The 15345-nt window shown below is 35.5% G+C and overlaps 1 protein-coding gene across 1 annotated transcript; it reads left to right on the top strand.

The window, feature by feature from the left end:
• The first annotated feature begins 9162 nt into the window (after positions 1 to 9162).
• On the top strand, positions 9163 to 11542 carry LOC147567329 (uncharacterized). The gene is made up of 4 exons (XM_086653955.1): positions 9163 to 9635; positions 9732 to 9875; positions 10308 to 10513; positions 11172 to 11542. Exons 1-4 carry the CDS (start codon positions 9388 to 9390, stop codon positions 11333 to 11335), a joined length of 762 nt encoding a protein of 253 aa, XP_086510081.1. The 5' UTR covers positions 9163 to 9387; the 3' UTR covers positions 11336 to 11542.
• Positions 11543 to 15345: the final 3803 nt, after the last annotated feature.

Genomic DNA, 15345 nt, shown 5'->3' with positions numbered 1-15345 from the left:
GGGTCCCCTTCATCGACAGAGAGATAGGGAGAAACGACCAAAAAGATAGAAAGAAAATAGAAAGAAGAAATGAAGATTGACGTCGATGGTGGTGACGGTGTTGTGAGGAAGAAGAAAAATGGAGATACGAGGATAGGAAGAGATGCAGCGAATGAGAGATAAAATGAAGTGGAGGAGTGAAGGGGATACGAGGTGGATTAATTTTGTAATTTTTGGCGGGATTAATTCCATTTGGCCCTAAGGTATTTTCTAAACGAAGTTGAATCTTTTTTTAGGTCTTTGGGCCAAAATCGGTTAGTTGACCACAAACTAGAGGCCAAAGCAGACTTAACCCTTTTAATAACTTAATTGTCTATCTCTTATTAAAAGAAGGCCTAACATAAATATTTGAATTTTTTAATCAAACCTTCCAAATTTGTGGCAAAAATGATTAAATAGAAAGTCTTAAAGAAAACTGATAAATAACAGGTACACGATGGATACCCGCACGTTTGATAGGTTTCGACTATAGATCCTTATATTATGGAATTGCGATCGAAATAAGAACTGTTGGAAACAAGAACTGTAATTTTTAATTGGTTCCCGATCTTGATAGTGAGAAACTTGAATCAAAATTGACCAGTTAACACTCTTACTTATGTTCATTTACTTAAAATTTGTCAGAGCGTCTTCAATTGAACATGTTTGATAATGCGCTTTGAGTCCAACTCTGAATTCTCCTGTTATTAAACTTGGTCGATGGAACACTAAGTTCACACTTGATTCTCGGGTTGTTGAATCTGTTTCATGGAATGCCATCAGTTTTAGCTCTAAAGTCTCATTGATCGAGTCAGTGGCATCTTCGGGAATATATATCAACAACTATGTCAAACACCAAATTTTGTATTTATCTCGCTTTAAGCGCCACATTAATATCTTGAGAAATGGTAGATGCACGAATTAAAGGCTTATAATGTAACCTCCATTCTCCATCAAGATGTATTGACTTGATGGGAAAATCAGTAAAAATGTGCTTCTAATTGTATAATTTGGGCAAGAAGCCCACAAATGCATGATCCCGAGCTGAGAGGAGATAAACATAGGACTATTTAGATGAATCATCTATGAAGACCAAAAAATATTTATATGGTTCACATCATTGTTGTATTGATTTTCTCTGTATTTTATGTAACCTTAACTGTGACTCCCTTTCTCCTCCTCTCTCTCTCCCTCCTTCCAGGGGTGAGGCTAGTGAGGGGCACGTGTCCCCACAAGCTTCTAAGACCTCCCTTCCTTAATGAAGGCTACCATTTTGTTTTTTTAAAAAAGGCCACCATTTATAGTTATGAAATTCTTAGTCTAATTTCTAGAAATGGGGGGTAATTAGTCATATATCCACTCCTAAATTAATAAACACTATAAGACCAAAATAAAACATGAAATGAAATATAAATCCAAAAATTTACTTTTAAGTGGGCCCCATGTTTCAAGCCATTTATTTTCTCCCATTGTTATCCTTTTATAAATATATTTTAACTTATAGTAAACCAAATGTTTTATGTGGTTGAGTTAATAAATATATTCTTTTCATAAATTGTAAGAGGAAAAAATTTATGGTCAAAACTTCTTCTCAATATTTATTTCAAAGTTTATAGTTTTCAAGACCAACATACCAAATCAGTCTTTCTTGTCTTAAAAGTGAGGTTCCCTTTTCTCTCTCTCTCTCTATGTTCTTACAATATTTCTATCTTTACAAATTATTTTGTATTGAAAATCATTATCAAAGTTATATATATGTTGATTAAATTTTGATTCTTCTTAAAACATTTATTTAATTCCAACAACATACTTAAACGTAACACATTTTATCACTTTTTTTCGTAAGAAAAAAAGTTAAATTTTCGATCACTACAGTCTTGTTTTCATAAAAAAACATAATATAGGAATATATTTATTTTGCTGACATTTTCAGTATTTTTCTAACATTTTATTGATTCTATTAGCATAATATGCCTAACATATGTTATGAATTAGTTAGAATATGTGAATAAAAGTTTCATTATATATCTAGCATCTTATTTATTCTAACAACATTCTTAGATATAACAGAAATTAAAAAAAAAAAAATCTAGCATTTTAATTGATTTTAGAAACACAATTATATACTTACACTCGAAAATACTTAGGAGTTTTTAAAACAACTTAGGTGATGAATCGATGTGACAACAACATAATAATGTATCACATGTTTTCTGACTTACTTACATTATGTTAACCAAATTTTTAACATTCTCTAGCATTTCCTTCATTCTTCTGCATTACTTAAATTAGGAGATAACATTTGAAACATTTTTCTGAATTTTCTTTATTCTTATTACACATAATGATTTTACATTTTTGTGGAGACTTATTCAATCATTGAATGGATTCTAGTACTGGAATTTTTATGGTTGTTACCTTAAATGAAAAATAATTAAGGCAGATGCATGGGTGCATGGGTGCATGGGGTCTAATGTTCATCCACGTCGGTCAAGAGTTTGAGGGTGGGGTTCAAGCCTTCCGAGATGTTCTCGGTCATTACTCTATCAGTACGAAAAAAAAACTAAAAATTTATAAAGAATGATCGATATAGGGTGACTGTTGACTGCAATGGAGATGGGTGTCCTTTCAATAATATTTTAGCATTTTATTGATTTCTTTTTTTTTTTATGAAAGGAGATTAATACCTCAATTTATCAAGTACTTGAAGTTGAATTCATGTTGGAACAATCTGCCTCCAATTGACTTACAATAGAATTTGGAATCTGGTAGATTTCCGTACTTTGATTTGAAACATTCGTATAAGCAGATTTTGCTAAAATATGAGGTACCTTATTTGCCTCACGATTGCAAAAATTAAACGAAGTGTTTTGTAACCTTGCAAGACCTTCGACAATCTCAATAACAATTGGTTTGATCTTCCATGGGATAACCTCCCATTCCTTCGAGCAAGCTTTTATGATTGTCAATGCATCCCCTTGTAGTATATATATACTCATATTCTTGCATAGATAAAGCAAGTTGTACTGCCAACTGAGCTGCAATAGCTTCGGTCTCCATTGCCGATGAAGATTTGAATTTCCTCATCAAAGCGATAACGAACTTACCTTCCTCATTTCTGCACACAGCAGCTGCACCTCCCTTATTATTCGAAAACGCTCCGTCGAAGTTGATTTTTAGACGACCCGATATCGGTGGTTTCAAATATTACACTTCTTTCTCAACTTGTATATTCACCTAATCTTCACTATCTACTCTCCCAGCCGAGTAGTCTGCTTGCATAGTATAAGCCTCTTTTATTATTTTGTACACATCTAGTTGTACTCCATTAAAGCACAAGCATTTCTTGCTTTCCATAAGCACCAAATAACATATAGTCGATACTCAATCACAGCTTCCTCTTCTTCATTGTTTCACATCCAGCGACTGATTAATTGTTTAAAATTTTCTTCCCCTTCAACCCGTAAATTTAAGGGATAGCTCATCCACATTTCCCTTGCCTTCTTACATAATCGGAATAGATGATCATCATCTTCTTCTTCCTCCCCACAAATAGCACATATGGTAGAAACTTCTTATTGCATTTTAGTGTTCGTACCTTTATTGGTAATGCATTTTGGAGTAATATCCATACCACATTGAAGTTCTTCCATAATTTCCTCCATGATAACCCATTTTCTAACTCAACTCTTCTAGACGATGTAGGCTTCTCTTTTACTAAAGAAGTATATAAAGCTTTTATAGTAAAGTCACCTTTCAATTTATGTATCCAAATCAACATTTTAACCCTCTTCTTTTGTGGTTGTATTGTTAAATCTTTGGCTAACATCTTGTGTGAAAAATGTTTATAGTTATGTTCGACTAAAAGTTCATCCACGTGCAAAATTACATACGTGCAACCGTAATCCTGTCTGTAAATTTGTACAAATATAATAGTGTTCAAACAAGTGCTTGCAATTAATGGAATGATAAAATATTAAACGTAAAAAAGAATCGAAATGTAGAACTTTACAAAAAATCTGTACAGTTCTACTGCGGATAAAGTCATTTTGGCAGTAACGTTGTTATATTTGTAAAATATGTTTTTTTTGTCAGAGCTTAAAAAATGTTGATAAAATTTCCACAATTTATGCAAAATCAAAGAAGTGCTACAAGAAATTCGAGGGTGTCGTGCACTGAAAAACAAACTCGCTCATTCAAAATTACAAAACGTAAATATGTTGTTAGAGTCAAGAAAACGCTATGAGAGTATACAGAAAGTTTGCAAAATATATAATTACCTTTTATGCAAAATTTTTTGGAGAAAACAAGATTATAGGAGAGAAACAGTGAGACAAGATCTAAGGATTTTTTTTAAGAACAAGATTGATGTCCTAGCTTTAAGAATAAGAACAACAAATCCATGCACGACGCAACAATCTATCATTGGAAAAAAAGAGAATATGCTAAAAGAAGAAATTTAATCCATTGAGCATCATGTTCTTCTAGGTTTTCTCCAGGTGAAGACTAAAAACCTTATATGGGTTTTCTCTGCAATTTCTCTTGGTTTTCTCTCGGTGAACTAAAGAATAAAAAGTTATGGTCGATTTTCTTTTGGTCAAAAGATTAGAGAAACATTCCTTTAAACTGATAAGGCAACTTTTTATAAACATGAAACTTCTTATTGAGGAATTATTTTCTTGGAACTGAAAAGATTATTTTGATCTTCTAATATAGGTAATTATTTTACCTGGGATAGGTTAGGTAGTAGTAGAGAAAGAGAGGTTAGACATGTAAATTACTCCTAATGGAGTTATTTTCTATTTAAAATTATCTTTGGGCTCTAAACCCATTAACTCTGTGATTTTGGACCTAAAACCCATCCCTATTTAGTTATTAAAGAGAAATCCACTTCTCATGTGTACTCGCCACAAATATTAAAAAATTATAATTCAAGTCCATAGAGAAATAGTGTCAAACCCATCTCACTATAATTAGTGGCAGACCCAAACAAATTTCATTCTGGGGGCACTTTTTAAACTATAATACATACGATAAAAGAAAACCAAGTATTACAAATAATGATGGATTGCGGGAGTAGTACACACTAAAATAATTTACTTATAGTTATAAATGAATCATCTAAAACTGCAAGTGTCTCGATCAGACTAGTGATCACTATATATCACGGTGACAATCTCAACCAACTTGACTACCGTTAACTTATGACTCGACATTAATCTCATATAAATAATTAGTCTTAAATTTACATTTCAATTATATACAAAGAATAAATGTTAATTCTCCGTAGAAAATGTTAAGAAACTTGTCTCTTTTGAAAAATCTCAACAACATTTATGTTTGTTAAAGAAGTTTTTTTGCAAGATGTTTGTTAAAGAAAATAGTGAAAGAAAGATATTGGAAGACAATAGCAAAAATTTAGAAAAAATGTGTGGGGTTAATTGAACCGGTAAGTGAGAGCAAGCAGATTTGAACCCTGGCCTCTCGGGTGGACATGCATGAGTGAGACTAACACGCTACACCATAACTGATGTTCATTCGTTGTTTTACAGCACATATTATGTAAACCCAGAGCAGACTACCCGTTAACCTTTTTCTAACTCAGGTATGTGGGGGCACATTCCCCTAGAGCTCCCAGTGGGTCCGTCGCTAACTATAATCTCATTCTTCATATGTGAAATGATATATAGCAAAATTTTGTGTAGTTTAATTTCTTGGTAAACCTAATTTGTTGAGTAACACGATTTTTTCTAATCATCTCCTTTCTTAAATAAGATTTTTTTCTTGCACATCATTTACATTTTTTTAATGTATTTAGTGTGTTAAATTAATTACCTAGCTTGATTATTTACTTAAATAAAAGTGTAACTAAATTACAATTAAAATAAAACGTAAAACATTTCAACAAAAAACGTGATCGTAGATAGTCACTCGCATAAGAAATCAAACAAGAAAAACATGAATATATACATATATATATATATATATATATATATATATAAGTAAGCCGCTGCTTTGGGGAATAAAAAAAACTCTCCAGGGAATAAAGACCTTAGTCAATAAATATTGACTCAGAGGCATATTTTTTTTTAGTCTAAAGATTTACTTTATCAAACATTGCCCCATAATCTTCATCTTCTCTCGCCCTCTTTCTTTCTCTCTCTATATCTATCTTATTGCTCTCTCTTCCCCTGTCTCGGACCATCTCTCTCTTGTTCTCTTATTTTTTTCCCTCTTCTTCTCTTAGTCTCTCTCTCTCGATTCCTCGTTGTTTATCTCTTACTATCTCTCTCTATTGTTCTCACTATCTATGTCTCACGATTTCTCACTGTTTCTTTCTCAATCTCTCACTGTTTCTCAATCGATCTCTCATTGTTTCTCTCCCTCTCTCACACATACACTACTTCAGCAAAGGGAAGTGGTCCCTTCGTTGAAACCAGACATAAAAGAAGGTTTCTGGTGAAACCCTCCTCGAAGATTTCATGGCCATAAAACATTTTGTGTCCATGACCATTTCGTGACCACAAAACGTTTCGTAGCCACAAACTCTGTGATTTCCAAAGAGAGATCTATACAGACCGAGAGAGAGATACTGCGAGAAAGAGAGATAAAGACTGCGGGAGAGATATGTTTACAATGAAAGAAATAATGATCTACAATGAAAGAGAGAGAGAGAGAGAGGGAGAGAGGAAAAAAAGAGAAATCTAGAGTGAGAACGACAGAGAGATAGTTAGTAAGAGCGAGAGAGAGAGCGAAAGCAAACAACGAGGGAAATAATGAGAGTGATCTACAACGAAAGAGAGAGAGAGAGAGAGAGGGAGATATCTAGAGTGAGAACGACAAAGATATAGTCAGTGAGAATGAGAGAGACAGAGAGAGGGAGTGAGAGAGGGAGAGAACAAAAGCAACAAGTGGGAGGGTAAGAGTGAGTTAGAGTTATCTGTCCCTGAGTAAGTTGTTTTTGTTTTTGTTTTTTAATTTCTGTGATCATTAATCATTTTATTATGTGTTCTTCATTTGATTTCTTTTCTGTTGATATGTTGTTATCTTCTTCTCTTCTATCTACCGGGACCACCAAGGCTCCTCTTGACGCCTTGCTGTTATTTCTGATGCAGCGATGCCTCGCTGATTTTGATGATGCTACTCTTGTTTTTGTTGCCTTGTTCTTTTTGTTTTATAGTTTTTTCTTAACAAATCAAAAACTTAGGGCTTTACGGATGGATTGTGGTCTTGTGTTGTTTGGAACTTAATAGAGATCTAGCTATGTTCTATGAATTATTCTGATGAATTGGCACTATGAGGAGGTATGTTTTCTCGAAACAAAATAATGAAATTGGTGATTTTGCTTTTATTTTTCTTTCAAATTACAATGTATACCAGATGCCTAACTAGCTGGTGTTCGGCATGTTAGGCTGAAAAAACAGACAATGAAGAGTATTTTCACATAGGAGAATATGAAATGTCCGTCCGGTTGTCCGAGCGGACAAGTCTCAATTGTGCCCACTCAGCTCGAACCAGATGGGTAGCTGCCTGGTGCCTGTCCGGACCCATTCCCACCCCTAGTCCTAGGGTTGGGAATTTGGTCCGAAAACCCGAGTCCGCCCGCGTCCGCCCACGTCCGCAAAGGACCGCGACCGCCCGTGACCGAATCGGGCAAAGCCCGACCGACCGAGAAGGCTTTAGCGGACGGTCACGGACAAAAGAGCCTGTCCGGAGGTCCGCCCGTGACCGTCCGCTTTAGATAAGTCCCGCCCGCCCGATCATATATCTGTCTATTTAGTACCAATATAGACCATTAGATTTTCTAAGTTACACTAGAGTCGTTCGATTTCCCAAAGCCTAAGTATATAAACACAAAAAAAACCCTAGAATCATTATTATCTCTTTTGTTTCTTCTTCTCTTCTGGTTTCTCGAATCCCGGCACCCGGCTACATGAACTGATGAAAGTATGAAACTATGAAAATATCAAATCCCTAATCTTCCAAATCCTAAATCCCTTATCAATCGATTTGTTTAACCCTCTTTAGTCTTCGACGAAGAATCATTTTTTATCTCTTTGATTTCGTTTAATCCTTTCGGTTTAATCAAAGGTACAATCTAACATCTATCTAGTTTTTTTTTTATTACTTTTATCTTCTGATCATTTGATGTATAAACTTTAAAGCTTTCTAATTATTTTCATCTTCATCTTTCATGTTTTTACTGTAACGAAACAACATGAACTCCTCTTCAGATCTAATCTCGGTAAGATGCTAAACTCGTCTTATTATTTTCATCTTCTGATCATCTGGTGTATAAACTTTAAAGATTTCCTATTATTTTCATCTTCTCATCATCTGATGTATGAACTTTAAAGATTTCTTATTATTTTCATCTTTTCATCATCAGATCTATAAGATCTGAACTTGGTAAAACTCATAACTTTGCTATTATTTGATTCATGGTCGTGTGATGTTATGTTAGACTCTTATATTCTGTTTTCTGATTTCTTTTTATATCTTATTTGTTATTTCAGGATAAAACAACAAAACATGAAGAAGAGGACTGCCAAAATCTGGAAAATGTGGGACTTCATTGAAGGACCTGATCCTGAAAATGTTGGGAGAATTGTAGAAGTTGTGGTCTGTATAATTTGTGGTGAAAGAACGATATGCGAGTCTAAGACTGGTACGATGGATTTCTTTAGGCATACTCAAGTTTGTTCGAAAAAGCATCAGGTGGATTTTTAAACAGATTAAGAATGGTGTTTTGTTAATCGTGCGCATTCAATGGTGTTGAAGAATTGAAGTTAATGATGTTAGGCTCCTTTGGTACTTAATTTTTCGATTTATCTTCTGTCTGCTTTGTAATTTTATTTTATTTTTGTTACACTTATCGCTTAGTTCAGCCTTCAGTAAATTTTAAATATTCGCCTCTTTGCACGTATTTTATTTCTCATTCCCGAAGCCCGACCGACCGGTGCCCGGCATGTCCGGATGGATAAAACGGACACGGGCGGACATTTTGAGGAAAAAATTCCGTTTAGTCCGTCCGTTTAGTCCGCCAGTCCGAACGGTCATCGTAGAGTTTTGTCCGTTCCGCCCGGACCGGGAGCAAGTCTGTCCGCGGACTGCCCGTCCGGACCGATTCCCAACCCTACCTAGTCCCACCTAAAGGTCTCTCTACCTGTCCGGACCCATTCCCACCCCTCAGAAGATCACCTAAAATACCCTTTTAGTTCCTGATCTTTCTACTTCATTCCAGGTTTTATATGCCAGTCATTGGTTCAATATCTATAATCTCCTTTCTCCAACATCTTCAATTCTGATATCTGTTTCAGCCAATTCTGAACGAAACCCTTCTCCTAAAATCTCTGAAATTGACCATCAATGGGGGATTACCACTTTATATACAAAGACGTTGAGGGAAGAACAACTCAATGGGACGACATACAAACAAAATTGGGAAATCTACCACCAAAACCTGCTCCTTTCAAACCTCCTCCTTTCACTCCCTCAGAAGATGAGAGTTCAAAACCTAAAGACACAGCCTGGCTCGATAGCAAAACTGAAGAAGATCTCGAAGACCTAGAGGATGATCCCAATCTTGACGATGATCGATTCCTTGAAGAATACAGGTTTGATCACTTACTTCTCTTCTCCAATTTTATGTCTTTGATGCCCAATTTTGCTTAACAAGCAGTCTGTTTTTATTTTTTTGATTTGTGATTTAGAAAGAAAAGGTTGGCAGAGATGAGAGAAATTGCTAGGGTTGCAAAGTTTGGATCAGTGACTCCAATATCAGGATCTGATTTTGTTCGAGAGGTTTCTCAAGCTCCACCAGATGTTTGGGTTGTTGTTTGCTTGTACAAAGAAGGGTAATCTATCTTAAATTTAGGGTTTTCTTGATTATGTTTTCAGTTTTCTTAATATGAGAAATGATTCTTGAAATCAATATAAATAAGGTATGTTCTAGGTGAAAATATGATCATTCTAGCCTATGCCTTGAAAATCTAGGACATATTAGTTCAAGCTCAAACTGCAATGTTTAATCTCGAGCCCAATAAATGAGATCTAAAGTTTGCAAGAATTTGTTGTTTTGGTCTTAATGGCATACTCATGAGCTTGTTTCCGACAAGATTATCATCTCAAAGATGTTCTTTTACAACTCCTCTTAGTTACTATCATTGTCGTACTGTGATCTGACAATTTCGTGCTTTAATGGATGGATCGTAAAGATATGCTGTTACATTCATAATATGCAGATAGTTTCTATACTATGATGAGTTAATGTAATTATTTGCTAGCAGGATTCCAGAATGTGGACTACTTTTACGATGCCTGGATGAACTAGCTACTAGATATCCTGCAACGAAGGTTGTCAAAATAATATCTACGGATTGCATTCCGAACTACCCAGATCGTAATGTTCCTACTATCTTGGTTTATAATAACAGTGCTGTTAAAGCTACTCATGTAGGCATGCATCAATTTGGACGAAGATGCACCCCTGAAGGTATTCGTTCTATCTATGATTATGTCAATATTTTTATGTATGCACTTTTGCTTCCTAATCTTATAAATTGTTACAAATAAGTAATTTATGGACCTAAAGATGAAAATGACTCAGGTTTTCGTAATTAGTGAGAATAATTCATGTATGAGTTTACTTGGACCTACGACATTGGCCCTTGATTGTGGCGAATTTGCGATCTTGTTGATACTGATTAGTGGTCAGATATATTGCCATTTACCGGGAACCCCAAGCACTTATTTTTCTTTTAAGTCAGAAGTCTGAAAGATTGTGTGCAAAAGAGAAAAGTTTACAAGGTTTTTGGCACAATAACATGTTGGGATGGTATATGTGGGATTAAAAACGGCACACCCTGCAGTTGGGACCAGAAAATTACATCCCCAGCACTGGTCAAACAAATGGTTTCCGATTGATTCAGAATCAAACCATTTCTTTCCTGTTTCTTCCAAGCTAAAGATTTAGTTCATATCCTTGAGGGGTATATACTATCTTTATTTGTAGATTGAATCACTGAAATAGGACATCAGAAAGTTAGCAATGGGGGACCTAAAAACAAATGCCTCGTCAAACCTTATTTCCATTCTTTGTCCTAAATATCCTAATTCATAATTATGTCGTTACTCATGACTTGAAATTTCAGGTGTTGCACTAATTCTATGTCAATCAGATCCTGTACTTAATGACGGGCAGAGTACAGGTGACTCATCTAGAGATGCTGTTATCGAAGGAGTTCGAAGGAAGTTCATAGAGAAGGTTGTAACAGCACATGAAGATGAAGACGAGGACAGGTATTCTAGTGATTAGATTTCTAACTAGTTTCAGTAAGAGATATTGTTGTTTAATATAGATCTGATCAGTAATGCTTTGTTGGTTTGAGTTATATTTATTTCTTGAACAAGTTCGATATAAGTATGGAACTTCTTAACCTCTATTGTTATGATGCAAATTCCTTTGAACTCTAACTTGTACTCTAATTGTTTGACTATCAATGAGAACAAGACAAGTATGGAACTCTTAAGGAACATTTAAAATCTCCCGTAAGGGACAGTACTATCTATTGTTTCTATGACTTCATTGATCAAATAAAGCTAATATCTACATTGAGAATGAACATTCCTCGCCGGCATGTCAAAAGGGTGGGGCAGTGAAGTTGTTGGAAATGACGCCAAAAGACATTACTTGATAAGTAGCTTCAGTCATATATGTCTGGTTTCACATTTTGCAACTCTCTAGATTCTTACATACATCATCCGTCTTGCATGTTTCTGCATTATCTTTGTAGTGGAAAGCATTCAACCCTATTGCTTAGCAAAAGTACGGATAGTGTCTCCTTATTCTCTATAAATCCTCACATAAACAATCATCATTAATCTGTCACTACGACATCTTATAGCATTATAATAAAATCTTGTGTGTACTTACTGAATGCATGTTGTGAGTTAATGGAACGCAAACAACGTAAACATGAGGATGAAGCTCTGGAAGTTGATGGAAGGAGATTTGCAAGAGTGTTGTGATAGTAAGCAACTTGGTTCTATTCATAGATATTGAGAAAATGATAGAACATGGCAAAATATTGTGACATAGTTTAGGCCAAAATCTTTACCCACGGTGGTGAACAAGATCTTTTTCTCCTAAAGATAGAAATACCACAACATATGTAAATGGGTAATTTTCAACAAAAAAAAAAAATATGTAAATGGGTAAAATAATCATAATTTATCATTCATTCCTGATCCCATATCAAGGAATTCTCCTCTCTTAATGGTGGGAGTCGGGTCGTGTTGGCCTACGGGACACGCCAACATGACCCGAAAGTTGGCTTGCGGCACACGCCAACACAATTTGAGTGAGATGTTGCAGTTTAAGGAAATGAATTTAAAGTCTTGAGTGAAATTGGCCCTTCGATCTCCCGTCAGGGCAAATCAGATATGCTTATATAGGCTTGGTCAATCGTGATGCTCGACTAAGATGATGCAGCGGTAGGGCACCGACTTTAGGAGAATAATATCCAATGAGCGTCTGTACAAATTCTGCCCCGGCCCTGACATCAAGTCAGGGTTTAGGTTGGGCAAATTTTATCTCGGGTCCATCTTGTCGTGCCTCGAGGCAAGACGGTGCTCAAGGTGTTGGGTTGATTTTTCAGTTCTCCCTTACTGTTCTAAGACCTGGAGCAAAGCTCTTCATCAGAGTTCACATGGTTTCTCTTTTTTGACTTATCTCTAAGTTAAAGTAGGGTTCGGGGTGCTTATGCGACTCGTGTCGACCTCCCATATCAGAGTTCAGGTGGAAGGGCTCCGCCAGATCTACGTCTCTGGTGACTTTAGCAGTCTCTGGAGACTTTAGCGATGGTTATCACGTGTACACTTCGATCAAAGTTGACTAATACTTTGGCTCATGAATACTTGGGGAAGCTCAGATTTTGAAAGCCACCCTAGTAGCTTATTTCCTGTGTCATATTAGTATGCCGAAGAGGAGGTGATACAGTATTAACTACCAACTCTTGATCCCGAACCATCCCCCACCTATCACAAATCAAAGTAACTCTAGCCTCAACTGGGTTGCCCAGCTCATTACTAATAATACCTGGAATACTGACTTGCTTAATAATTGTTTTGATAGTGATATTTGCAGTGCGATTTTGAGTATTAATTTGCAGACTGATCAGGAGGACACAGCAAAATGGACACTCACAAAAGCTGGTAATTTCTCGATTAAATCAATGTATAATTATTTAAGAACAGGTAGCAATGGACCTATGCATGACTCTAACGACTGGTTATTCATATGGAATCTGAATACCATACCACGTATAAAACTATTCATTTGGAAATGTTGTACGAATAGCCTACCAGTAAAGGACAAAATTGGGAGGTATATCGGTAACATCTATACTTTTATAAACTGTAATGATAATGAAACTTTAGACCATGTGATGTTACACTGCAACTACGCCAGAGCGATATGGTTTCATTTTCGGGTTAGATCGGAACAATTAATTACGGTGAGACAATGGATTCAGCAATGGAAAAATTTGGATGAGGAGATTACTAATTTATATGCCAAAATCCTATGGTTTATATGGAAAGCTAGGTGCGAAAATTGTTTTACCGCTCAAAAACAAACTCCTTTGCAGATGATCAATCGCATCAACAACACGACAACCAAGCCACTCAAAATTGGTTCCATAATAACTAACAAATGCAGGGATGAACCACATCAACAACAATGGAGACCTCCATCGACACCGTATCTTAAAATCAATGTTGACGCATCATTTACGCAACTTACAGAACCAGCAGGAATAGGTTGTATCCATGATGAAGAAGCAAATTTTATCATAGCGGCAGCAAACACAGTCAGGGGACAAAATGCTGAAGAATGTGAAAGTCTAGCTATACGCTACAGCATTTTATGGGCCATCCAACTACGAATACAACATGTTCACATCGAAAGCGACAATCAAAATATCATCAAGTACATTAATGGTCAAAGCGACGGTTTACATTGGCAGTCTAGACAAATCATCTCAAAGTCTCTAGATCTCAAGAATCAGTTCACAGATATAATCTTCACTTATGCTCCCAGGGAATGCAACCCCAAAGCCGATGCTCTAGCTAAATGGGGTAGAAATAATATTCAGGAAAAAATATAGAATGTAGTACCATCTTTTATTTTTTCTTTAAATTAAGGATCTCATGTAAGAATAGCTTGTTATTTTATTCTAATATATTTCATCAAAAAAAAAACTACCAACTCTTGATTTTGAATACGTGATACCCACGTATCTCCAAAAGTAAATGTTAAATGGGATAGTTCTAATTTTTCTTTGCTTTTTTTTTGTTGAAAGGGGATAGTTCTAGTTTGACTCCAAAGTTGTGAACAATTGAAATTTTGGTTCCCATATTAGTTCATCGTTTCAATTTCCCTCCCAAAATTAAATTGCGTACAATGTTAGACAAATATGTAAACCAAAATTTTCAATTAGTTACAAATTGGAGGCCAACGGCAAATAACCTGTATAGGACTTATACAACCTGGTCTTTCACTATTATTAATCCAACTTACCTAAAACTCATTTATTTCTACCTTCATTTCACTAATTCTTAATGAACACAAGTCAATAAATTTTGCTTCTACTGTGCATCGAACTGATGAATTCCTTTGGATTTTCGAAGCAGATGCACAACCAACTAAGCAAGTAGTTATTTGCAATTGAGAGAATGGTTGGGAATGAGTATTTTGAACACACTTGTGGGTTTGGTTGAATTCATTTTACTCAATCTTGTACAATTAACTCTGAAATTTATAAACACTTCTTAGGTTTACCGGCCACACTCATGGTTATTCCCACTTACCACTTAAACACCGACTTATTCTCATATGTTCACATTTAAAATTCGCACACATTTGACCCAAATTGACATAAAACCATACAAGATCTTCATCGTCACCACCAGAGACGGATCCAGGATTTTCATTTAGGGGGTGCGGATTGATACATCACAATTACAAACGTAATTGACCTCTATGAGAGTTCATATTTTGAAATGTTCGTATAATCGACTCATTGTCAATTTCACTAAAATCTTCTTTTTCAATAAAGACTACTAAACTATCATTCAACCACGGATCACTCATCTTGTTTCTTAAGCGTGTTTTAACTAACTTCATAACTGATTTTTTTCTTCACGGAGGCAATTGCAACCGGCAAAGTTTGTGCTAAAGTTATAAGCACTAAATGAAAATAGAGAAGGGAACATATGCACACGAGTAAGCAATATCTTTTTGAATATTATGATCAACCAATTTTA

The sequence above is a fragment of the Eschscholzia californica genome, unplaced genomic scaffold, assembly GCF_041429995.1.
Source record: "Eschscholzia californica isolate CP2 unplaced genomic scaffold, dmEscCali1.0.p SCAF_1, whole genome shotgun sequence".
NCBI lineage: Eukaryota > Viridiplantae > Streptophyta > Magnoliopsida > Ranunculales > Papaveraceae > Eschscholzia > Eschscholzia californica.
Note: the sequence above shows the minus strand (reverse complement) of the source record. Positions and strands in the feature narration are given on the sequence as shown.

Coding starts and splice junctions, on each gene's coding strand:
- LOC147567329 (XM_086653955.1), top strand. CDS start 9,388: ATGGGGGATTACCACTTTATATACAAAGACGTTGAGGGAAGAACAACT. Junction 9,876..10,307: donor GTTTGCTTGTACAAAGAAGG/GTAATCTATCTT, acceptor ATTTGCTAGCAG/GATTCCAGAATGTGGACTAC. Junction 10,514..11,171: donor ACGAAGATGCACCCCTGAAG/GTATTCGTTCTA, acceptor TTGAAATTTCAG/GTGTTGCACTAATTCTATGT.